The sequence below is a fragment of the Lipophrys pholis genome, assembly GCF_963383615.2.
Source record: "Lipophrys pholis genome assembly, chromosome: 5".
NCBI lineage: Eukaryota > Metazoa > Chordata > Actinopteri > Blenniiformes > Blenniidae > Lipophrys > Lipophrys pholis.
Window position 1 is genome coordinate 16,434,535 of NC_137628.1, and position 26,116 is coordinate 16,460,650.

Sequence of the window (26,116 nt, forward strand, 5' to 3'; positions counted from 1 at the left end):
GCAGCCAATCAGAACGCTCATTTACTTTCTTATAGATAGATAGATAGATAAAGTATTTTGCATATCATATCAGTTAGAAAAAAGTTTAACACTAACCCTTTTGTTTTTGACTATGAAGTTGGACAAATGTAATTTAAGATTGATTTGTTCATTCGGTTTTATCTCTGAAAGTGGCTTTTGTATTTAACAAAGTCAAATCACATGGTTGCTTAGAAGTAGTAGTAGTATCAGCACAATTCCAGTCCAATAGAAGACCGTTTCCTGATTTCTGATGTACACAAACCTATTCAAATGATGATAAACACTGTGGTGAAACCACTCAATATGGACAAGATGACAGCTTGTGTTTGGTCGCTCTGATGCACACAGAGAATAGGAAACAAATATCACTTTTTAATTGTTTTCATCAGTAAGAGAAGGCAACTGGTGTCACAAAGTACCACATTCAATATCATAGTTTGTCGTGCATTCTATTTTACAGTTTTAAAGTGAGCAGGATCTCGTCAATTTGCAGCAACAAAACAACACAGTTTCATATTGTCATCGTTCACATCAGACAAAGTGCAGTGAATAATTACCCAGTTCTAAACGTGACTGTCTCTGATTGTAAATATGTTTGTAGTAAAACTTTTAACGATAGCCGTGACAATACTGACTACTTAATATATCAAAACATGTTTACCTTTGAAATATATATACGACAATAGTCAGAATTTAAGGAAAGTTTTAACAAGTTGGTTCGATGTAATCTGTCTGTACTTCAAAAAAAGTTGAAATAAAAGCCGCGAGAGCCCCCTGCTGGTCATATTGAGTTAAAACAGTAAATTCAGTGCAACTTTTCAGGAGAAAGGTTTCACTATACATAACATACATGGAGGAAAGAATACAGTGGGTGAGAATCAAAAACAATATTTTAAATCAATTACAAACATAACATTTACATATTTCATAATTCCATAGTGTCAATTTTTTCCAATATTTACACATGATATGACAAAACCCCATAAAGGTTTATTCATGGAAAGAAAGGCTCCAAACTTAACTGAATTGTTACATTTTCTTCCAGTATAACTTTTTATTGTGGTTGTCAGTTTAGATCTGAGATTCAAAAATATCCACCCTGTTTTACCAAATTACATTCTGTTGTCACTGTGGGTAAAGTCTTTTTTTAACCATCGGAGATAAAAGGGAAACTGTAGCCTGTAAAGTCTCACTTATGAACAAAGGATATTGTGCTCACACTCCCATCTATCAATTCGAATAAACAATCAATGATAAACCAGGTTTATTTAACTGGCATTTCATGTCCAAGTTGCTGTGTCAGGCTGCCGTCATGCAAACTATGCTGAGTCCGTTCTTCAAGTCAATGGATTCAGGGTAAAGCCCCACTGAAAGTGAGGATTGGCAGGCAGAGGAGGGAGCAAAATGTCGGGTGGAGAGGCTGAATCTGAGCAGAAGCCTGCGATCTCCTGAGCTTCCAGTCGGTGGAGTTGTCAGCTTTATAACACACCGAAATTTCACACCTAAATGAGAGGAAACGAGATTAATGAGTAATGATAAAATACATGTGAGGGTAAGAACACAATTATATAATTCAGCCTCAAAAACCAAATGTGCAGATGCTACAGGTATGTAAGAATCTAAAGGGAAAAACAATACGTGATAAGAAACCAATTCTATAAGAAGAGAAGCTACTGGATCACGGTTTTCTACATTGTATACTTTAACAAGGGGATTCCTTCTGGTTCTGCATATTCTTTTATTAACACCCCATGGCTGTCTCATAGCAGCATTTCCACAGAATGTCATGATGAAACATTAGATTGAAACATTGGAAACATGAAGGACATTGACCCGGGTTGAATGCTTCTTCTTTAGTTTGTGGTGTGTTACATGTTTAGCGATATAGTACGTGCCCATTTGAATTTGTGTCTTGATTCCTCACCTGATGACACTCTGTAGTATCTTCTTCTCATCCTGGTCCAGACACACAGCAAAAGTTGTGTTTGCAGCACCACTGATCTGCACCTTGTCCACCTTCACCTCAGTCACAGTCAGCTGCTACAAAGGTGAAAAAGAAAAAACTTAACAAAAGTAAAGCAAATGTTTTATAACATAACAGGTTATTTCAAAAAACGTGCTTCCTTGTTGTCATGGGTTGTTTGAGCTGTACAAAAAAAAAAAAAACCTTCAGTAAGTTTAAATATTGCTGAGGTTTAATGCAGACTTGGGTACAGACTCCAGATCCAAACTAGGTTAAAACACAAGCCTGCATGTTCGAGCAAACAGTGTCATTGCACACACAAGCAAAACAGATGTGTCTTCCTGTGTGGCTTTCCCTGCGTCGACTAGTCAGTCTGAAAAGCTGCTCTCATACGTGTTCGTATAAACATTAAAGATTGAACTGAGAGTTTGAAATGCTATCGGGATATTGTGAAAATGCAATCTGCTGCACGGCCTCAACCACAAACCACTGAGACACACCGATGTCACGTCTCACTCACCTGGTTGTAGCCCTTCTTGCTTTTACAGTTTTGTCTCTTCAGGACTTCAGTCATCGTGAGCTGGAGGCACTCCATCTTCGAGTCTGACAGAAACCAATAATATTTTCACATAATTAGCTGTCGTGTGCAAAAAGTTAAAATATCCATCATAAAAAAAATGTGTTTTTTTTCCTAATTGTGCAACAGTCCAAATAAAATTGTCACCTTCTTAAATTAATGGTCAAAGTAATTTTTTCATGTTTTTTATGAACAGATATAAGTGAACCATTTATAGACGATTTGATGTTTAAAAATAGCATTGTCTGGTGACTTAGGCAAAACGTTTACACTGAAAACATTTAATTCTTGGACCACCTTAACATTGCTTCGATTGGAAACAGAAATAAATCAACTTAAGTTTGAAGAACTTGATTCATTGAGGTGTTACAAACTGAAGCAATTAGTTCAGTTGGTCCGAGAAAGTTCTTTTTTCAGTGCAGTGTTGACATTGACTATAATAAATCAACATGATCTGTTCAACTTAGAACGCGCTGACTATTTTTTACCTCGGTATCATCAATAGCAGAGAAATCACTTTGGCCAAAAAATGATCAAGACCATACATTTTGGAAGGTGTGTGCATATTACGACACAAAAAGGGAGACTACAGCAACATGCACGAGCAGGCATATGAAGTGTGTTCTCAGTCAAGTTGAAACAGTTCATGATATTTGAGCAACAAGCAGCGTCATACCTAATTCTTCTGGGTTTTTGCATGCTTTGGTTAAATTTATTGAAGTGCAGACTTTGGTTTCTCGCTTCCACTGGCTTCTTCCACTGATGGCCACCTGCACGAGGACGAAGGACGGTAAGATCATTTGGAAAAAGGAACTGGGACATGGTTTTTTAGAACACCATCCCAGTGGCAGTAAGACTGCAATAAAGACTTTGAATCCACACGAGAGTCCATGGCTCCAGTGATAATTTTAAATTTCTATCAATGCTTTAAAGTGTAAACACTTAACAGTGTTGGCATATGTGTGTGTGACTGTGTGCGAGTAGGTCATTGTGAGTAATGGTGTAGTCTAAAAGAGTTTGCAAAACGTGAGTTCCATGGTAACTAACGACACTATTTCCGTTATTTGTCGCTAGAACCTCATGAATCACACAGACTGATGCTCTGTCAGGACAGGCACACGTGCTTGTATTGCTGACTGTTTCAAGTTTTATGACGTGTCATTTCCTGTTCTGTTGAAAAGTGACCACAACCGTATCCAGTTGAATTGAGATGTGTGTGTGTGTGTGTGTGTGTGTGTGTGTGTGTGTGTGTGTGTGTGTGTGTGTGTGTGTGTGTGTGTGTGTGTGTGTGTGTGTGTGTGTGTGTGTGTGTGTGTGTGTGTTGCTAGGACCAGTTGTGGCCCAGAGGTTAGAGAACTAATCTTGTGAAAAGAAGTGGTCTGGTTTGAATACCACCTGCTCAGGGTCGTGTCAGGATAAGATGACTCATCACGAGTACATTCATTGTTAATTGTAGGTTGCTGAAACAAATGTCAAGGACAAAACCATCAACTCACCCGGTTGTACATCACCTCCAATGTTAGAGGCACTGCCTCTCGGTCGCCGTCAATACCAAAGCGTTTGATGGTAGCACCTATAGAAAGCAACAAGGGGACAGACACACATAGTACTCAGCCACTGGGAGTAGCAGCATTGCACAACATTTAAATTTATAATATGGGAAATGGAAAAGCCTCTCCCTGCAAGGCAGCAAATTGAGACAAACAACAAATGCTTTCATAGAATTTTTGGTTCTCGAACGGAAAAAAAAAAAAAAATCAGAAGTTTAAGTTGATGACAAGTGAAACCAGAAAAGTAGAAGTGGAGTGAATCATATAACAGAAATAGCAGATGTTCCTCTCCTAATAATGTAGTTCAGTTGCCACCTTATAATAAGCGATGATGCATTTCTCTGCACGGAAATGTGGATCGGTCGCTAGGGTGTGTGTGTGTGTGTGTGTGTGTGTGTGTGTGTGTGTGTGTGTGTGTGTGTGTGTGTGTGTGTGTGTGTGTGTGTGTGTGGTCTGTCTGTCACACTCACCAATGGCCTTGATGGCTCGTGTTCCTGCAGTGTGACCCAACTCCAGCGAGTGCACGAACACCTCGGTCCTCCTCTCTCCTCCAGCCAATGTCAACTACAGCAACAAAGAGCCGCCGTCACTCATTCAGTCTAAAGCCCTGTTTTCCTACTAATATTGACATAAAGAAGATCAATGTCTATTCTTCATTTAACAAGCTGCCAATGTCAGGCTAACAGGCCAGGAAATAACAAGCTGTAAGGCAGGAACACTGTGTCTTTGTTTGAGGTGTGTGTGTGTGTGTGTGTGTGTGTGTGTGTGTGTGTGTGTGTGTGTGTGTGTGTGTGTGTGTGTGTGTGTGTGTGTGTGTGTGTGTGTGTGTGTGTTTTTATGTTGAAATGCAACTGACCTCAACCTGATAGAGCTGGATGAGAGCGGGCCGGGCGGCGTAGCGGCAGTAGTACAGGACCAAGTCAGCCAGTATGGGTAGACGCTGCTCATATGAACTGTCATAGGACTCTGACTCTGTTTTTGATGTTTGCTGAAACGACATTCAAACATTGCAAATACAGTTACACAACATGGTGATACGAGGAGCCATGGGTGTATTTATTCTATAGACTTTCCGTATCCACATCGTAGAAATTCTCTGGGATACAGTGGGGCATTAAATATTCATATTTTGATTAAAATGAATGAAATGCTGCAGTGTTAGTTTTGGGTTACGTGTGTGATCGTTTCAGTTATGTTACCTGGCAGATGACGTGAAGAGGAATGTTAAGGAGGCTGAGAGTATTTCTTTCGTACCAAGGGTCCAACATTCCAAGTAGATGGGCAATGTCATTAGTACTGTCCTCCATGTCCATCTGGTTAAGCTCCTGTTGTGAGTAAAAATAACATTTAAAACTTAAAATTGTTAGAATATGTCAATAAAACTGGCAGCTTATACAGATCAATGTGTAGTTTGACATTTCGGGTTCGGTTGTTTTATTCTTTGACTTACGTTAGATATGGACGCTCCCCTTGGAGATCTAGTTTGATCCGCAGTGAGAGAGGACCTTCGACTTCCCGACCCTCCGGCTGAGTCCTTATTCACCGGCACAAAGTAGAACTGAAGGTTGAAAGCTTTGCTCAGACGTGGACATTCAGTCTCCTTCTTCCTCAGGCTGCTGTAGGCCCGAGCCACTTTCCCCGCCACATGATCCGCACCAAATACCACCACCCTCAGGGTGGTGTTCTTACTGTCCTCATCGCTGCTCAGAATAGGTCTTCTTCTGTAGCAGACATGTCTTAGGGTTTGGTGTTGCTGGTGGAAGAGCGGATCGGGACTTCGCAACTTCACATCTTGTGGTAGAGAGTTGGAGCGCTTCCCCCGTACCACTAAAATGCCTTTTGATTCAGTGTCTCCTAAACTTTTAGCCCGGTAAAGTAACCGCGGGCTCTTGGGTTTCATGGAAAATCGCTGGAAGTGCTGGCTGAGCCGAGCTGAAGTTTTGCTCAGCTTTGAGGACCATTTCTCCGCCACAGGACTGCAGTTGTAGTCATCACAATCCTCATAGTAGCCACTGTCAGCTCCAGAAGTGACAGAGCAGAGAGATTGGCCATAAAGCTCTGAGTTGGCAGAGAGCGTTGAGAACATGGAGTCTTCGGAGGTGGTGGACAATGAGGACATGGTGGAGAAAGTAGATTCTCTGTAGCTGTGACCATTTGGAAGGACAGGCGGAGAAAGCAATTGTAATCCGCATTCCCCTTCTTCGTTGTCTCCCTCCTCATCCTCCGCCGTTCCATCAGTTTCCGTTTCATTCAGTCCATCTTCGTCAGTGCCAACTGCTTCATCCTCCACCGCAACGTCATCCATTTCATGCTCCAAAAGGGTGTTCAAAACGTCTGCAGGAATTCACATTTTGATTAATACAGACAGAAGAAGATGTCTCATCCACCGAGACAATACAATTCCTGAAATAAAGTAAGTATGCTTTGAAATGTATGAGCATAATGACGTTTAGAATTAGTTTAACCAACTGTCAGGCAGATAAAACTATCTTCCTGGAAGGCAGAAAAACAATTTGCAACTACAGTATTGGGCTAAATACCGTACCAAAATTATCTTTTTCCCAGTGAAACATGTAGCATTTGGCTGTCGGCAGTGGTAGTGTCTGTAGGATTCCTGCAAGAGAGAACAAGATTGTCTGAGGAGTGTCCAATAGAAATGGAAATATCAGTATAATGCAAGCATTGGGGAGTCTGACATGTAAGAAAACCTGCCTCCTTACCATCAGAATTCTTCCCATTGGATACAGAGATTTTCATCATCTGCCCGAGGCTCTCGAGACCCCGCATGACGTGGCTACGCCCCTTCAGCGGGTCACTCATGGCAGCAGCCTTCTCCAAGAGACCACTCACCGAGGAGAAGATCTCCTCCAATTCAGTCACAGTCTTTGACTGCAAAAACATACAACAATATTAATGAAACTGCGAGGTTATTTTAGGTTAAAAAAACAAAAACACTGTGTATGAATTGGAAAAACCAAAAAACATGAATAAAGAAAAATTCTTCAAAAGACTATTTTGAAATATTGGAATCCTTCTATAGAATAACTAACAAATCTCCACATGTATGTGAATTAAATTGTATATTTTCTTCAAAATGATTGGTTGAGAAACTAACTCTCTCACCACGTAACCAAAACCTGCCAGTGGGTTCCAATTTCAAAATGTCGTCTTTAATCCTCATTGTAATGTTTTCTTCCACTGGACCTATATTTGGGCAGGAGCCAGTAATGTTATATTAAGTATGTGGGTGGTTCATCATATGCTGGGAAATTCTTTGATAAATTGTAGGAAGTCACACGCTGACACCAGACTGTACTGTTACCGGCAACATAATGAGGAATAAGCCTTTTTAATTCTCTAATCAGCTATAAATTCTGAGAAAATGCTAGTTTTTTTTTTTTTTACTCTACTACTAAACAAAGCTCCTCTTTTCTTGAAGTGGCTATTCATATCACCCAACAGATCTGAAATAGCCCTTTTCAGCTATCGCTAAATTGCGATACTGTACTGTACTAAACTAAATGAATTTTGCCGTAATGACATTTTGCAGTAAGGCACCGTGTGACGCGTGTACCTGCAGAGCCCTGTGGATGCTATGCAGAGGGTATCTGGTGCCGAGAGTGGACTGGAAGGCGTGTTTAATCAGGGTGATGCAGGTCTCTTTCTGCGAGTGCTGAACGTGACCGAGCTGCTCAGCCACTGAGAGAAAGTCGGCCGGAACTTCACCTGGGTTCATCAGCAGCACCGTCCTGCATGGAGATGACACATAGTGTCAGTGAACATATCTGCACCGGTGTACACAGTCACATGGGGAAAGACTGCAAACTGTCAGTGCTGGCAGAGACGAGGGTTTTGGTGGGTAGACGATAAGACGTCGTCTACCATAGACATACATAACCTATGAATTCTGCACTCTTTTTGTACTTCCAGAAAAGCATCCTATCAGATCAGATAAACTTACTGTGAACAACACTACAAGCATATCGCATCTAGTTTTTTTTGTGTTTTTTTTACAGAGAAAGAAGAAGCTGTGAAAACCGACTGGGCTGAAAATAGATTGTCATGTTCATGCAAACTTTGAAATATAGTTCAAAAACATTTGATGCAATGAAAGACAGTTACTCTGAAGTATGCAGACATCATGCACACTGTGCAGTCTTACATGGTTTTGGAGCACTGGCCGGAGGTGTTCAGGCCCTGCTCCTCTCTCACCAGTCTTTGGAAGGAAATTCCTGAGAAGAAAGTGAAAAAGAAACATTTGACCTCAGACATTGACAAGAAAAGCGTATTATCTATGACAATGCCCGGCAGGAAGATACTTTACTTTCTATAATCAAATCTGAAACATACTTACATTTTCATTTTAAATCAAGTTTTAAGTAAGCTGAATTCTACAGTGCCCGGAAAAGGACTATGAGAAATATGAAAGACGCCAAATGAGCATTTAGCGTCCATTCAGTGAGGTAGTTTACGTGTATCAATTCAGTGTATTGTTCTGTTTTGGCACTTCCTTTGCCAATTTTCCACTGCATTTGTGTTTCTGCTTTTTTCTATGCCGTAAACGCTGAAAATACATCCACTTTCAAGCAATCATCTCACAATGAAGAAGTGCCCGTTAAACCTGAAGCCTTCTCATCATCCTGTCAGTGTTGTTGGTGCTGGTGTGCAGTCCTTTAGCGCATCCTTAGTAAATGCCTTTCCTCAGACTTACCACTAGAGGGAGAGCATCTACAACAGTTGGGTAAAAATGGGAGCCTGTCCTGAGTGCAGTATTTGTCTGAGACCATATCCCTCATATTCACCTGGAGCTCTGATCTCCAGCTGCAGGGTGGAGAGCAGTTTCCGACACACGCTGCAGTAAGGCTCAGGCCAGGTCAGGAAGATGCAAAACACCTCCATAGCTTTTTCTAGCAGCTCGGTGTCTGGAGGGCAGTATGGCGTCTGCAACCAAAAGCACAAACAAGTTCATTTTTAGAGTTCAAGTCGTCATACATATGGCCCTGGGAGCCAAAGCGGCCTTTCAATCTGGCCCCCAGGATTACATTGCAAGATGGAAAAATAACTCAACAAGACATTGAGTGGATTTTTTTTTTCTTTTGTTGGGATGAAATTGTGATGACTTGTATAATGAAGGCAGCAACTTGCTGCAAATTGAGAACGCCATTAAAATGGATTAATGTTAAAGTTTCACTTATCTTTCTTTGAAATGCTTAACTTGTTTAGGCTTTGTAAAAAGACATAAAACTAAGCGAGGCTCTGTTCCCAGTCAAGAACAAATTGAACAATGTGTGTTTCCTTGAATATCATAAGACTGTCTGACACTCCTGCTGTAAAAAGCTTTACGAAGACAGAAAAAGACATCATTGATGATTATCTGTCTAAGAATGAAGATTTCTCTTGTTTCTCTCACTAAATGTGAGAGACCTGATTATGAGTCCTGATAACATTTTTTTTTATATTTTTTATTATTGACAGGAAAACATTTTTGTCTAATTAAGTTTTATTAAATTGTTAAAAGGGCTGCAATAAATAATCCAAACAATCTTCTATAACCAAAAACACCTCAAGAGTAATTCTTGATGAATTACTGAGATATTTAAGGTTTATTTGTGGACTATTTATTTTTCTTAATAAATGAGTATAATTGACCGAATGATGATAATACCAACTTAGGTATTAATGATAAAATGCGACGGACGATTACAAGAATTATTCATATCTCTTTTTATCAATTAAATTATATTTATGGGTTTTTTCCATGATTTTAGACTTGCTCTGTGTTTTTATTGTCCGTGTTTTGACATCCTGAACTAAATCAATGTAATTGGTGTTATTTTATGAGTGGTGTTTCTACTACAGGCTACAACAACCTGAAGCTATCTAGCATTTCATTCCAAATCCTTAAAACAGAAACTTTATCAGGTGTGAATGAATACTACAAATTCTAGGGTTTTCACTTTCTAGAAAAAACAACAACAACAAAAGACTTTATAACTTAGGACTTAAAAAAAAGAATTTTGTGGAAAATATTTATTCAAAGCTGTCAAAGAAAACCACCATTAGTAACTTGTTTATCCAACATTTCAATTTAATTTTCTTTTTTTCTGTCAACATAAAGAATGAATGGTGAAAGACTGCTTCTATGCTTTCTTTTTTATTTATATTTACGTTTTTTATTTCTGAAGTACTGAATAACTGTCACAGTGGTTCCTAAAGTAAATGACTGACACGTTCATAAAAGAGTCTGGGTGAAAGTAAAAGAGAGGTTCAGGGTTTTTGATTAAAAGACGGTCAGTACCTGCAGCAACGTGGAGGAGAACATGATGGCGAGGGGAGCCACCAACTCATACTGACACTGCTCCTGAACCTGAGCTCATCCATCGAGTCCCCACAGTGAAACAGAGAGGCGGATAGTGAGCAACGGTTCAGACAAACATCGAGTCTCACAAGAGTCGCTCATTTCTTGGCAGTGGATCAAGTAGATCAGATGCTGTTTGTCCTCTCACCTCTCTGGTCTTCCTGATTATCTGTTCTAAAAGGATGAGGAAGTGTTTGGGGTCTCTCTTCACCAGCTCCTCCAGGCTCCAGCGGTTCATAGACTGTCCTGCTGAGCACATCAGCACTGAAATACAACAACATTTTGATATTAACACGAGCAAAGGTTTATCACAAACTCAACACATCATATATCGTTTGCGCATCAAGATAGTTTATTTCTTGTAAAACCTACAACAATCTGAGCAGCATTGAGTATTTCTGATTGATAGATGCGAGATGAGAATAGTCTTGGATTGAGTTTGGATTTAGGGGCCTTTCTTTGTGGAGTTTGCATGTCCTCTGCACATGTTTCCTCACAATGAACCTATTTCTTCTCACATTAAAAAAAGATGGTATTGTTGATTCTCTGTTGCTTCTATATGTGTTAATGTCAATGTGTTTATAGCTTCAGTTATGGCTTCAGTGCCCTGACTTGACTGTAAGTTAGATGAAGTAGCGCAAAAGATGGAATCCACAGGAGAAGGTTAAAAAAAAAATATGCCAACAGGATTGCAAACATTATGACCCCAACCCAAATGAATGTCCGATCATAAATCTTTATCTGGTAAAATATATCAGCTCATCTTTGATTTAGATCACACCAACTCATCTCAAAGACCAGAAAACATTTGGTTCAGACCAAAACCAACCTGAACAGCATTTGACTATAAAGAAAAGACAAAGGAGCATTTCAGAGAGACACAACCTCTCAGATATAAAGAGGTTCACAAATCTGTCTTAAAATTATAGACGAATTTCAGAAAAATATTCCCCATTTTAAAATTGAGTAACTAATTTACTACCACCAAAGATTCAAAGAATAACAACAATTTTTCTGTACGAGAGGTCCAAGATGAATGTGAAAGCTCTATGGTTATGATCTTCAGGCTCTCAGATGACTGACGGTGCATTTCAAAAACATCATGACTGAATAACAGAGAATGCTTTCAGGAACAATTCTAGAAACGACTATCGGCAAACGAAGTTCGCTTTTGTGAACCACAAATGCAAGATGAAGCGGAATTGTGTCTTGCAAAGAAGAAGCCAAACGCAAACACATCTAAGAAAAAAACTCTTTTAAAATGACCTGAGGTAAAGTGGAAATTAGTTTTGTTCTTTCTGGAAACCATCAACGCCGAGTTCTGGGACAAGAGGGGGCCATCTCTATGGTTCGGGGATGAGGTTGCATCAGCAGCTCCTATTTTTATTGCATTCTGGGATTTGTTGCTGTCCTTTGCCTTGCCACTGTGTCCATGCAGACGATATTAAACTTTCCCTTCGTGAAAATATGAAGTCATGGTTACAACAAACAACCAAATAGACAACATCACCACTACGGACAGCCAAGAATTTCTTAGTCTTGAGTGTTTGAGAAAGTTTTAAAACTATGTTTGTCTGAACTAATGTGTTTTAGCGGTTTGCTTTTTTTTTTTTCTCCTTTTGTTAAGTGTTTCAGTCAGGATGTTTGTCTGTATATAGATATGGCAGGATGGGTTTCCTGTTGCAAGAAAAATGCAATTATCATGTCCCCACTTAAGTCATTCTTTTTTTGTGTGTGTATATACTGTACGTCACGTTGAATTGAATTTAACTGTAAAATCGTAAACAACTTGCGAGCTCAGACTGATCTAACGCCGCCTAATCAGTAACACTGTGGCCTGCGAAATGTAACACGTGAGTGTTTTCAAAGAACCTCTCACGGCTTTCTGCGACAGTGTGAAGTAGAAAGCCGGGAGGAACAGCCAAAGAGAGACACTTTGAGTGTCTCTCAAACCACACAGACCTGAGACCTATCACGCTCACGAAAACAACTGAAAATGATTGCTCGCGATCCACACAGGCGGCTGTCTCAGCTTTTGAGTCGTCGGTCTCGGTAACTCGGAGTGCATCTCCAAGGAGCTCAGTTTCCAAGGAAGTAAAACATCAACAGTCGTTCATGCTACAGAGAAATGAAACATTTCCAAAGTCACATTTCTTGCATTTCTTAGAAGAGGTGTGCTATTTGAATTATGGCCACACTCATTCAGATGGAATTTTGGTGCAAGATGCCAACTCAGGAGATTAACCTCTAAATTAAAGTTGATCCTGTGAAGATTTAAACGGTAGTTTAAAATGAAGAGCTTCTCCAAAAATGACTGCAGAAGATGAAGAAACCAAGGTTGTTTTTTTCACATTGTCTCATGTAGCAAAATCACACTCGCCCTATCTATCAGAATGCAACATCGAGAGTTTATTTGTTCAATTATTCATCATTTCTATTGGTTGATTGTGTGAGTGCAAACAGCGATTTTGATATTCTGCTCTGTTTTAACATCGTCTGCACCACAGTAACTACCGCCTCATGCTGTACTTACACTCTGTGGTCTGTGCCACCACTTCCTCCCAGCTGTCTATTCACACTACTTCCTCCAGCACCCAATAATATGCTCCCTGGTGATCACACAACAACAATGTCACCACCAACAACAACAACATCAGACTTTTACACACTCATAAGCACCATGAGCTGGCTGAGTGTTAGTCACACTCTGGCCATGAGTTCAGAAAGCATGAGGACAACAACCGCCTTTCTGCACATGTCAAAACTGTAAACAGCACATAGTGTGAACACATTTGCACACACAAGTCAATTTATCCTAATTTGTACATCCTAGAAAACGCTGAGCCCTTAAAAACAAACAAACAAACAGATCTATTAGTCCATAAAGTTCCAGATTGCCACGCCAGCCGGAATAAACAAATAAAAGGTTTAGTTTGAGTTTATGCATTTGACAACTCAAGAGTAAAGTCTATAATAAAACTTCTATATTTTGGTTTGCAATAGCAGTTTAGTCAAAGTTGGAATAGACCACAATATGGAAAGTTTTTTTAATTTCTTTTAACTGTGCTTCTAACTCCCACGCCGGGCGCCACCTTCCCGTGGGCTCACCACCTGCAGGAAAGGTTCTTAATCTGTGCTATGTGATCTGGGTGACAGCGCTCAGACTGCCACCCCCGCGGCCCGGAAACGGATAAGCGGGAGAAAATGGATGGATGGATGGATGGATGGGCTTCTAACTCATAAGGAGGGTGATTGGTGTTTATAAACCAGCAAGAACAACATGAGAACCTTAGCTCAAAAAACTGAAGCAATAATTCGTTATGTTTTTCTTTCCTTCTTTTGATCAGATTTTAGTCATCGGAGATAATCACACCGCTCTGTTAGCAACAGCAGAAACAATGTTAACACAACTTAACTGAACAATGGTATACCTATTCCTAACCCATCATCAACACTTCATGGCCAGAAAAGCATCTATGCTGAGTCCCACTTGACATTTATTTCAAAGATAATAAACAAATATTGAAATTAGATCTGGTGATGAATGAATAAAACAGTCAAACCACATATAAGGTTAGGATGCGTAACATGAAATCTGTTTGATATGAGACGTTTAACACAATAAATATCCCACAAGAGTTGATAAGAGTAAGAGATTTACAAGACTTTACTAAAACACGATACGTGATGTTGTTATTATATCGGGATAATCTCAGAGTAAGTAAAAAGACGAATAGACTTTAACATTGAACCATTCAGAGAAAACAATCAACAATAAAAAATCTGAAATGTCATTAAGATATATCTCCTGAATTCTTAATGATGAGAATTAAAAAATGATGGCCAGAATAACTGCCTAAAATAAATCAATATTCTCTTTTGGTGTGTTTGGTTGAGAGACACATGAGTTGCAGCGCGGTAGAAACACTGAGTAGAAAGTCCAAAACTAGATACATATATGAATTGTCAGTGAAGTACACAGCAGAGAGGTAAGGTCTTATCAAATGTTTAACAGTTTATTTAAAGTATTTTTCTACTACATTCAAATCTTAAATCCTTCGAAAGGAACTCCTCTTGAGAGTGACTCCTGTAGTCTTACCGTTCCAGTGGTGTGCCGCTGTGGGGCTTTGTCTCAACCCATTCAGACACCTGTCCAGAGCGTGCTGGATCCGGTCCTCAGTGCATGACGTATGCTGCATCTTCACCACTCAAGTTCTGGAGAATGGAGAAATGTAAGATTAGGTATCAAAATAAGAAGAAGAATGAGAATAATGTGATCCGTTCAATGTTTTTCTTTCCGAGAAAAAGTATTTGTGCCTCTCTTTTCAAAGAATAAAGTGTCATACACTGTTTTGCATGAAGGCAATTTGCTCTGTGTCTATAAAACGGACTCTGAACAGATAAAAATTCCCAAGTAGGTTATCTTAAATCACTTCATTAGTTCCTATAACTTGAAATTGGCATCCAGTTATTACCTTGTTATCTTGGTATATAATTTAAATGATGACTACAACATGACAAACAGCTGTGTACTTCTAATAATACTAAGATTTGGTAAGTACATCATGTTTTCATTGTTGAATATGTGCTCAATATCTCTTTTTAAACTCAGTGCTGTTTGTCATGCAGCAACAGAGGACAACCCAGGTGTGGCAAGAGGTTTCAGTTCTGTTATGAACTCATATTCTTTTGAAAATGTATGCAGAAGAAAATACCGGGGACATCCCAGGAGTCACTTTGTGGCACCAAGCCGTGATTTTCGAAATCTTGGCCCTTTTCAGTACAAATAAACAACAGGTGTTTAATGACACATTCTGAAACAAACAATTAAATCTGCTACCAATGAAAGGGAAAGTGTTTCATTAAAAACAACAGTTCATTTGTTCACCTTTACTGTGGCCATTTATTCACTGGTAATTAAAATGTTCATGACCCTCAGGCTCACCTATAAGAAGGAGTCTTTGCTTCATTTGAAAATCCATAATGATATACATTGATTGGATCGCAGTTTATTTGATAAAACTTGCGGTTCTAAAGAGAAAAAACGATTGCAAATTCCCATCTGTTCACAATGTCCCAACAAATTGCATATCGATAAGACTGAATGTAAATACAAAATACTGATTATTTTGTAACTTGGCCCAACAAAGTAAGAACTAAAGGCTGTCGTCCTGCCACAGCACTGACACTGATCATTGGCTGGGCTCCATTAATTCAGTCTTTTCAAAGATCAAGAGTATGGCTCTCTTGGAAGAGCCTTTTTGGGACTCAAAGTCAGGTTTTATACCAAGATAGCAATTACAGCAGCTCTTATGTTATTTCTTTGAACATCCATCCATCTTGAGATGACTGGAGATTTTCCTAGCTGACTGAGTAAAAAGTAGGCTACACCCTGGACAGGTCACAGTCCATTACAGCACAACACAGAGACACAGACGCTCACCAACACTCACAATTTTCAAAACCATAGGCAATATGTCATCACCGATTAGCTTCAAACACGTTTCTAAACAGTGAGATGAAACTGCAGTAACCAACGTAAACCCACACATGCACGGGGAGAACATGAAAACTCGACACAGAAAGGCCCCCAAAACCAACCGAGACTTGGACTGCTGTTGGTGTGTCCTCATACAACTTTGAACATTTCTTTCTTCTGCAAGAAATGAATTTAAACCCAAACTCAAAGATTTATTCCCTGATCAACAGCTTTGGTGAGATGTGGTTGATTAACAGTTAATCAGAATGGTGCTTAAAGAAAGAAAACAGCCATTAGCTCACAATCCCTATTATATGAATTGGAGATAACGACAGTCCAAATAACTTTATGAATGTACACCAAAAAAATTGATATTGTTGATGTCGTCGTGAATGTGCATTTGATGTTCAATATAATTATTTGTCACCTCAAATATTTGTAAAACACGCTCTTGACTCATGTTAGAATTTTTCCATAGAGATCGAGTACGTTTATGTGAAAATAGAGGGAAATGTCCAAACGTAAAAAGCAGAACAAACACTTCCTCATTAAAATGAGCAAAAAGGCAGATCTGTTTAAAGATTTGCTATTTAAGCCACTGTTATTTTTTTTCCTGACAGACACAGTCAAATAATCAACAACCTAAATATCCTAGAATATAGAAACTATTCTTGAAATTTATCAACATTGATATTTTGATTACAACAATATTTTTTTTGTAAAAATACTTTTGAGTGTTTTGTTAATTTCTTCATGATCTAATATATCCGCACGATACAGCTGTTTCCACAACCATTTGGTGCAGCAGCATTTGAGAAACTCATTCATATTTGATGGTATGCTGTATAATAAATTAACTTTTTCGAACATCTGAAGCAAATCAAATGTTCTCTGGCAAAATGTTTTTCTTGCATTTAATCTGTGAAATCTGCAATGAGGTTTACAGTGAAAAGAGCCATTGACTGAAATGAGCAATGAGATCAAAAACTAGTTTGCATGTTGTGTCTTCTCAAAATTTCCCCTGAGAGTACAACAAATTCCCCGTTTCAAGTAAAAGCCAAACTTAAGTGATGGCTGGCAAATACAAATGTTTATGAGTCACCAATTTGCTCTTAAATCCCACCCACTCACCCAATCCGACCCGCTTGAGGGAAATGTAAACCACTGGTAAAAGCTAAAGCAACGCTACAATTTCAAGACGAGAAACCACTACACCAGAGGGTTGTTCGCCACATGGCACCCTTGCATCTATACATGTTCATCAACTTCATTCAAGTTAAGAAAGGGCACAGGCCCAGCACAGATTGAAAAAACACCACTCACTCGTATATGCACATTCAAACCTTCAGCAAATTGACAAACATGGGTTTACTCAACAAATAATATATTTTCATATTATGGAAGGGAGCTGTAATACTCAGAAAAATAAAGTCCATGCAGCCACAAATCCAAAACAGAAAAGCTCTAAGACCCAGAAGCAAATTGGTCCAAGCCTGAATCAAACCAAATCAAAGCTTTCATTTAAGGAAAGTCTTATACTTGTTTTCTGAGCTGGTAAAGGCTTCACACCTGAACAAAACTCAGGATGCAGTCTCAATAATGCGTGGCTCAGCTATTGTGTTTTACTAAAACTTCTCACGCAAACTGCACTGACATATGAATGTACAGTACAGACACACATCTACTGTGCAAACATCCGACCCCTTCAGCCTAATCACAGGAGTGAGGCAGGAAGTCCTGGTGAATCCAGGTTCAAGAGGTCAGGGGAATGAAACTCGATTTTCCCACATCACTTCACATCTTTTCCAACAGTGACCACCCAATAACAATACCATCGGCTCCAGATGTAAACAACACGGCCACGTAGGGCTTTTTCTCAGCTGTCCATTCTCCCTAGAGATGTATTGTGTCCGTGAGGCATCCCTGGTGGCTCAGAGTAGGACCCAGTGAGGTGGATACTTGTGCTAAGGGCTCCGGTCATTGTGGGCTGGACAGTGCTGGATGAGAGCCCGGTGAGAGTGGAAGGAACTAATAAGTCTTAGCTGTAATAACTATTTAATCGTTGATGGAGTTCAGTGGGGACACGTTGCAAAAACGGTAGAGCTTGAAAGTGTCTGTTGATTGGAATGAAGAGAAATAATTAGTGTGCTCTATCTGATTGAAAAAAAACAAGATTTGCACTGTTCCTTATATAAGTGACAATCTCATCTGGCAATAAATACAATTTGCACTTTAAGAATGATTCAGATCCAGCTATTTGCATAAGACCAAGGGATTGATCAAATAAAACATAGACATTATAACAACAGTGAAAATACACCGAGGGTTGCAATGGAAATCCTGTGTAGAGTGTATCCTCCCTAATATATTGAAAGTAGATGGATTGATGGTTCATTAACGGACAGCTTACCAAATACCAGTAATAGCTTTACTTGTTTCCAAAACATGTGGCTTTCAGGAAAAAAGCAAAAAGCTCATTCACCACTGTCAATAGTTATCCAAATTTAGCTTAGCTCACTTTTTCTGTTAATTGAGGTACCATAATATCCCCGCTTCTGCTGAATTGTTTTGTCTTGTTTTTTGTGCCAAAAAATGTAAGTAAAGTGTTGAAACTTGAATACAGTCAGTAACTTTGATTTGGTCTTTTTCACAAACCGAAAAACACGTGACAACTGATGTCGTCACAGAGTTGATGCCACATATCGATTCATAACATAAATAGCCTGTAAAGACTAGTATATGATGAATAAATTGAAGACTTATTTTACAAACGTTTACAGAAATATTTCTTCTGGGAAGGAGATGGCAGGACCTCCTGGTGTGAGGATGGGGAGAAACTAAGGGGCTGGGGGAAGTTTCCAACCAAACTCAAACAATGCTGTAAACAAGCAGAGCTTGCAGACTAACGTCATTCCTCTGAATGTTATGGTCGGAGGCCGTTCTGAACTGGGACACTTTGCTAAAAGGAGACAGGATGGAGAGCAGCTTGCTGTCACCACAGACGGGTCAGTTCATTGTTCAGACCGCTGTGGCTTCAGAGATTTAGGTCCATGTAATCAACACGCATGAGAATGACAGGAAAAGATGTATTAGAAAACCTAAACATCAACATATAAGGATGTTTCATATCAGTAAGAAAGTGGCAGATTTGCTTTATTTCTACAAAAAAAAAAAAAGTTTTACAAACGTTTATATCCTTCACCCACTTCCCTTAAAGGGGACATATCATGCTAAATCCACTTTTTTAGCCCTTAAATGCATTTTGGTGTATATTTAGAGTGTTTAGAAGTACAGAAAAGTTCAAAGTAGTCTCTTCAGGTGCTCCGTTGATATCTTTATATTCTGTTTTGGTCATATTTTGCGATCGGTTTCGATTTTTCTATTCTCTATTACGTTTTTTGAACAATGACGTCACAGTATTCTCAGCGGAACTGCCAAATTAGGACATCGACGTTTCGAGCAATCCGCCATTTTTGTTTCTCGCTGCGATTTTGTAGTCCAACCGAAGTTACGAGAGGATAAGTCGAAATGTTCGGTTGTTGGATGTAGTAACCCACAAGCTTCGTTACACCGTCTCCCAGCATCAGAACCTTTTCGAAGTGCCTGGTTGAGTTTTATTTTTCACAGAAATGTACCCACATCTGTGGGTAAGGTCATTTTTGTGTGCGCGAATCACTTTAAGGACGACTGCTTCAGCAACCTCCGCCAGTATAAAGAAGGATTTGCCGAAAGACTTGGTCTGATTGAGCGGTCAGTTCCTTCTATCTATGGAGACGACGAACAGAGCACTTCGGTAAGCTGTATATAACGCTAAAAAGTGTGATGATAAGACGTCCCTGTCATTGTTTTGTTAGCATTAGCAGTTGCACCGTCTTCATATGTTAGCGCTGTGTGCTCGTTTTAGATTATAATGTAACTTCTGTGTTAAATAGTCGTTGTAATACAGGCAGTATTGTAGTAGTGGGCATGGATGGAGAAGTTAGTGTAAATATAGTAACACACCATTGCGTTACATCCATATGAAGACGTTGTTCTGAAGGTGCATCATCGTCATTTTCATCTCGCTCCGCCGGGTCCGACTCTGGCTCCAACATGTATGGCTGGATGGACAAATCTTCCGTTGTTGACATTTTGTAAATAATGTGTGAATATAAAGTTTCTGCGCCGCTAGATAATTGTATCTGTTCTATCAAACTACAAAGATGGCCGAACAGGGTGACGTTGAACCGAGTGTGACCTCTGCAACCTGGAGAGGAGGCGGGGTATGAAGTGTCTCATTTGCATTTGAAGAGACCGCCCCAAAACGAGTTGCTCTCAGAAGCGCATCAGAAAAGGGGTTGAAAAGGGGCCTGTGGAGCTATAATAATGAGGAATTCAGACCCAAGCATTGCAGTTTCGCGTTGTATAGACCACAACTGTATGATTTATATGTAAAAAGGAAGGATTTAAAAGCATGATATGTCTCCTTTAATAGAAAAGGCACCCACATCTGTTTTTTTTTTCTCCTTTTCACAAATCGCACCCTGGTGTAATCATAGTTGTTTACGTAGAAGCTGCTAGTTGTGTTGCAAATGCATGACTCTGTGCTGTTTCATAAGAGGATGTATGCAGTACATCCCAGAGAGTCAACAAGGTCACTTCCACTTTTTCATGGCCTACAACTTGAAGAAGTGAGGCAACGACAGCTCGTGTGTCTGTGATGTGGAACGATCTTCGAAAAATTCCCAGCAAACTCATCATGCCCTGACAGCTTCATCGGCCTTGTCAAATAGTGGAACTGTTAAACCACAAACTGAATGCCTGCAGTGCTGCAGTGTGAGAACAAAAAGTTGGAAAAACTGCGAGTGAGAGACCTCGTTCCTCCTATAATTAGGAGGTCACGTGAAAAAAGTAAACATAATTCATACATTTGTATCACAGACGCACTGTGCTGATAGCATCTGTGTGGTTGTCACGGCGTACAACGGTCACTTTGTTGTTGAACGCTTCCGCAATATACACAAGTTAATTTCTGTATAAAGTCTTTCTGTATTATATGACAATGTGTGCTTTCCGCAGAGTCTTATGCATTTATCATGCCTCTCATGTCCTCTCTCTCCCTCTGCTTTCTCAGCCCCCGCCTCTCTCATGCTCCGGAGTGGTCAGTCAGGTATCACCATACCAACAGAACCATACCAGTGCCACAGCTATGTACCCCCTGTGTGGGTCTCTCTCTTTCCCATGCTGTCTTCTTTTTCTTTTCCTTCCATGTCTGTGCAGGCTGCTTCCCATTTCTCCCGCCGATCTTATTACCAACTGCTTCCGAACAGGAAAGTAGCTTCCCTGCTTCGCTGAGGAAACAGGTGCCTCTCTATTGTTGTGGTGTGATCAGACATTTACATACAGTCCCACAGAGCAGGGACGAGAGCTCGTTCTGTGCGACCTGTATGTGTGCCTGAAACACTTTTCTTTCTCAACGTCGGACATTGGCATCCAATCTTTCCTGGTCTACAGAGCTGCTGGTTCCTCCCTTTTCTCTCCTCTGATGTACTGGATGTGAATTGTCTGCTTATGACTTTAGGAAATAACAGACGTCCGACTCTGAAGCCCAACTTCAAATGAGCGCTTCCCTTTGGTTCAAACAGCCGCTGCCGGTGAGATGAACTCGGCTGCAGTAAAAGTGGACCTGTGCACATGGGTCAGAGCATTTGAAAGCACCAGCAGTCAAAACAATGCGAGTGAACGTGCTCTGCAGCTTCTAATCGAACTGCATTGTTAGTGCTCGTGAGTGTTCATCAAGTATTTCTTTTTTTTTTTTAATATATATATATTTCTCACTGTTGCCTCGTACTTTTTCAGTGAAAAAAGTTCCTGTCGGTGTGAATGTGAGTGTGTGCGGTAGTATGTGTCCCTGTGTTTTCCTTGTGATGGACTGGGAACCCACCCCACCAACTGGCAGCAGTGACCAACCACCCTGAATTAGATAAAGTGCAAGAGAAGATGGGTGGAGGTTTAGCACAACCCTGCTTTTAAAGCCAGGGATAAACTTTGAAGCCTCTTAACAAACTACTGTATGATTATATTGATTTGTTGCAATGTTCTGTACTTATCCCCTCCAAGTATGTGTGATGTTGTAAAAGAATGCAACACAATAAGGAGCAACGGCCTGCTCTCACAGCATCAAGATGCAAAGGTTATAGTGTCATTTCGAGATGAGAAATCCCCCTTTTTGTAGTTTCTTTGTCTTCACTTCCTCAACAAACACTGATAAACATATTGAAATGTGAATGCAAATGTTAGGTGCAGTAATATCAGGTTATGACTCTTCACTCCAAACAAGACGGAGCCAGTGCTGCCTCTGTCACACAAACAGGACTGACTCTTTGTCTGCACCGTTCTCCAAACCATAACGATAAACACGATTTTTCATTGAAGATTTACATGCTTTAGCATTTCTGACAGTGTTTTGTATACTTTGTGGTTTTGATCTAAGAATACTTGCAGGTTTTCACCATCCTTTTTTTCTTTCTACAACAGGTGTGCAGGGCACAAACGCACACGCACACACACACACACAAAAACAAAATACTCACAAAGGTGTGTTGACTTCAACGTGTAAAAGACAGAAACAGGAAGCATATCTGCAAATAACAGAACTGATGCTACTTAATATGAAAGTATGAAAAGATTGTATCAACGTTGAAAACTTTCAATCTTCAGAACGGATATCTGCGGTGAACAACAGTGTCAGATCTCATGTACAATCAGCTATACCTTTGTTAATAATCTTTTTTTTTTGATACATGACTTTGGTGCATGTGCATTTCTTTTTATTTCACAACGGGGAATGATCATATTCTAACTGATTGGGTAATTCCAGAAAACAAAAAAACTTTTCCTGTGCAAGAAAACTCTGTCACGATCAAACCGTCATGTCTATCATGTATATATCCACATTATCATACCTAATATTAGTATATGCGAGAGCTATCTTTCAAAAAAGCTCATTCTAATTCTACATTTGAAATGTCTCACTGCTCTGACTTCAGATTCTAATGAAATTATTGTCATTGAGCAGTTCAGACAGCTGATCATAATCAATTGATTTGAGCTTGCTTTGTTGGAGCAGGGATACTTCTAAAATGTACGCTCAATGGACACTTTATTAGAAACACCTATTCAATTACTCCTTGATGCCAATAGCCAATCAGCCAATCACATGACAGGAACTCCATGTATTTAGGTCGACATGCTCATGATTACTTGCTGAAGTTCAGACTGTGTCAGAGTTTGGGGAAGAACAGTAATTTAAGTGACTTTGAATGTGGCATGGTTGTTGATGCCAGACAAACTGGTGTGAGTATTTTAGCGTGAGAATCTGGTGTAAATGAAAAGCATGGCTCCATCCTGGTTCAGATCAAATGTTTCCAGCTGGTGGTGATGCTGTCCTGGTGTAGAGGCATGTATTCAAGTCCATCTCTTTATTAACACGGTACACCATCTTCTGATGGTTAATTCCAACAAGGCAACATGCTATGTATGTCACAAAGCTCAAACCATCGCAAACTGGTTTCTTAGCCATGACTATATATCGCTATACTGCGATGGCCTCCACACTCACCAGATCTCAATGCAATAGAGCACCTTTGCTATATGGTTGAATGGGAACATTCACATCATTGATCTGCAGGAGACAAATCTGGAGCAACAGCTCCACAGCGCCACAGCGAGTCACTGCATCTTCACTGGGTTTTTACCCTGAATGCCCTTTCTGTCACAACACCGACACAAACCGTAGTCCCAAATGACCTTCAATTAAAAAAAAAAAAAAAAAAAAACCTTTAGGGGGAAACTTTGTGAAATTGATATTTTTAATCCAAGATAAATATTTTTTGGGGGAAAACATGAACTTAAAGCTTTGCATTGACTCAAATCAATCAAAATCACAAACCTGAGACTTTGGCTGTCAAAGATTACCGTCAACGTTCATTTATCTCTACTGCACTCTAAATTGATTATCAAACTACTCAATTAAAATTGTAATTAAACTGGGATCAAAAGTGTTCAGACTCAAATGGCAGCTAAATAATAGTTTACTGGTGTTTTGGGTGGACTGACTTAAGTGACCAACTCCAGAAATGATTTACTGATAGTCCTGTCACGCAATCGAAACAGTTGATTCAAAATGTGTTGATCACATGTTCACAAGGCCATAAATGTACATACCCAGAAGTTTAAATGAAGACAGCATCCACGTGCTTCTGTATCTTTACTTCCTCACTGTTTATTAAAGAATGAAACATATCCAGCATCAGCAAAAGCAGAAGTTGCCACGATGGTATGATAGCAGAGGATCAATTGCAAACAGCCATGTGTCTATTGACACTCAAAGCTCTCACATTTAAAAGAAACCAGCTCTGATATGCAAATGTTATTTACATTAGTCCAAACAAGATAATAGTAGACGAGTGGAGGAGTGAAGGATGGTTTGTCACAAGCCGTCGTCACTCATGCTGAAATTCAGATGTAGGCATGCTTAATCACTGGTTTACCGTCAGACGTGGAGTCACTGTTTCATTAAGTCGACTAGAGAAACCACCTTCTGTCTACGCCTCATCTGACTGACAACCAGCCACTGCTGTCTTCATCTAAACCCACAGAGTGACCAGGTTTTAGTCACAATCAATCCCCTGCTCCCGTCGTCTTACCTCAGTTTATTGTCCTGTCTCCATACCCGAGTTGAGCGTACATCACTGAACAGTCCGAAAAAGTCCAAGGCAAAGTGTCTCCAGCGTCAGTGCCATTCATTCACCACACGCCACACAGCGAAGCCACATCCTGGGCATGGCACAGCAGCGCAGCAGTGGAATCAGCTGCCAGTGACTGATTGTAGCTCTGCAGTGCTCAAAGCCTTCTGCTCCACCAGCGCACTGTGGCTCACAAACAGGAAGCTCTGAGTGAAGTGCATGTGAGCACAATGATTTAGACTGCTGGGGCTGGTGTGTGCGTGTGTGTGTGTATGTGTGTGTGCTTGTTTGTGCGTGGAGGTGGGAAGTGTAATTGTGTATGCTCATAGATGTGTGTCTGTAAAAGTTTCACGTGGACTTTGAAGGGATGTCAGCCGCTGAGAGGAAGTCATCTGTTTCACATGTTTGTCGTCATGCTAATTTCACATTAGTGGGTAAAGTGTCTTTATTTTGTGAAGCCAGATTAACATTATTGGAATCACACTTGCATGGTTATTCTAAACATAATTACATGCTTTGTCTTTTCTTTCAAGTATAATTGAATAACTTGATTTGGACAAAAATAAAACCTAACATATCAAGTTTGTAGTTTTGACAGAATCAAGTAAAAACATGTGTACAAGTGTTGAAATTCTTACTGATGTGCAATTCCAATAAAAAACTACAAAGGTAAAGGATTACTCAAATATCTGTTGTGTTTTTAAATTGTATTCTATCATATCCACATCCCTTTTGTATTGACTATATTATAATATTTGAGAAGTAAGCAAAGTTTACGGTGTTTTTCTCATTCTTTACCTTCTCTTTTCACAGTCAGGAAAACATTGAGCCTACTTCCCCCTCCTGCTTTGTGTATCATTTACATTTTATCTATTAGAAAGGCGTCTGTGAATTCCCCTTCTTTTAAAGGAAGGGACATGTGATAACAAGCCATACTAAACAGTGGCGACACCTTTCAACATAATTTCATTTTATGTGGCTTATAAAAGTTACCGGCAAGAACACATTTGTAAATCTCAATCCAAAGCATAGAACACGTGTAAATGTTAATGGTTCACACAGTAAATGTTTGTTATTGACTATAAGAAAGAAAGTTGACACATGATCATTAATGAACTTGTCATTATTAGTTACTTGTTATTAAGAATGAAGATACTTTTCGAAATTCCTTAGAAGTTCAAGCTAAGATAGTAGTAGTAGTAGTAGTAGAATATGGTACAAAAGTAATTGTAGAATCATTTCATCAAGCTGTTTTTTCATACGGCATTTCCTTTCCGTCGGTCCTTCGTGTGTCGTTTGCTACATCTGCATTGTGAAAGCCACAATGATCACTGCTTCGTACTCTCCGAATAGATAATAAATCACCATGAAAACAGCCTTATGTGAAGGGAGCTAAAACAAATGAAAACAAAACCACTACAAAAGTGAGAAGAAGCACAACC

The 26,116-nt window shown here is 39.7% G+C and overlaps 1 protein-coding gene across 5 annotated transcripts; it reads right to left on the minus strand.

Annotated features, from left to right (window-relative positions):
* Positions 1-349: 349 nt before the first annotated feature.
* On the minus strand, positions 350-24,968 carry pik3r5 (phosphoinositide-3-kinase, regulatory subunit 5). Of its 5 annotated transcripts, XM_080463733.1 has the most exons (19): positions 24,636-24,966; positions 24,154-24,207; positions 14,569-14,684; positions 10,618-10,733; positions 10,410-10,478; positions 8,914-9,052; positions 8,274-8,343; positions 7,686-7,860; positions 6,832-7,000; positions 6,657-6,725; positions 5,562-6,445; positions 5,311-5,436; positions 4,968-5,099; positions 4,582-4,675; positions 4,058-4,134; positions 3,238-3,331; positions 2,505-2,587; positions 1,946-2,061; positions 350-1,523 (listed from the first exon to the last, which is right to left on the minus strand). In XM_080463733.1, the coding sequence occupies exons 3-19, from the start codon at positions 14,666-14,668 to the stop codon at positions 1,373-1,375; spliced, it is 2,664 nt and encodes an 887-aa protein (XP_080319859.1). In that variant the 5' UTR covers positions 14,669-14,684; positions 24,154-24,207; positions 24,636-24,966; the 3' UTR covers positions 350-1,372. The 5 variants fall into 5 exon arrangements, with proteins under 5 accessions (XP_080319859.1, XP_080319858.1, XP_080319861.1 ...); XM_080463732.1 differs by lacking the exon at positions 24,154-24,207 and having other exon boundaries at positions 24,636-24,968; XM_080463735.1 differs by lacking the exon at positions 24,154-24,207 and having other exon boundaries at positions 4,974-5,099; positions 24,636-24,882.
* Positions 24,969-26,116: the final 1,148 nt, after the last annotated feature.

Bases quoted from the DNA above. Each gene is read 5' to 3' on its own strand.
- pik3r5 (XM_080463732.1), bottom strand. From the start codon at position 14,668: ATGCAGCATACGTCATGCACTGAGGACCGGATCCAGCACGCTCTGGAC. The intron at 6,726-6,831 runs GTAAGGAGGCAG...TCTCTCTTGCAG, and splicing joins CAATGGGAAGAATTCTGATG to GAATCCTACAGACACTACCA. The intron at 2,062-2,504 runs GTGAGTGAGACG...TCACCTTTGTAG, and splicing joins GCAAGAAGGGCTACAACCAG to CAGCTGACTGTGACTGAGGT.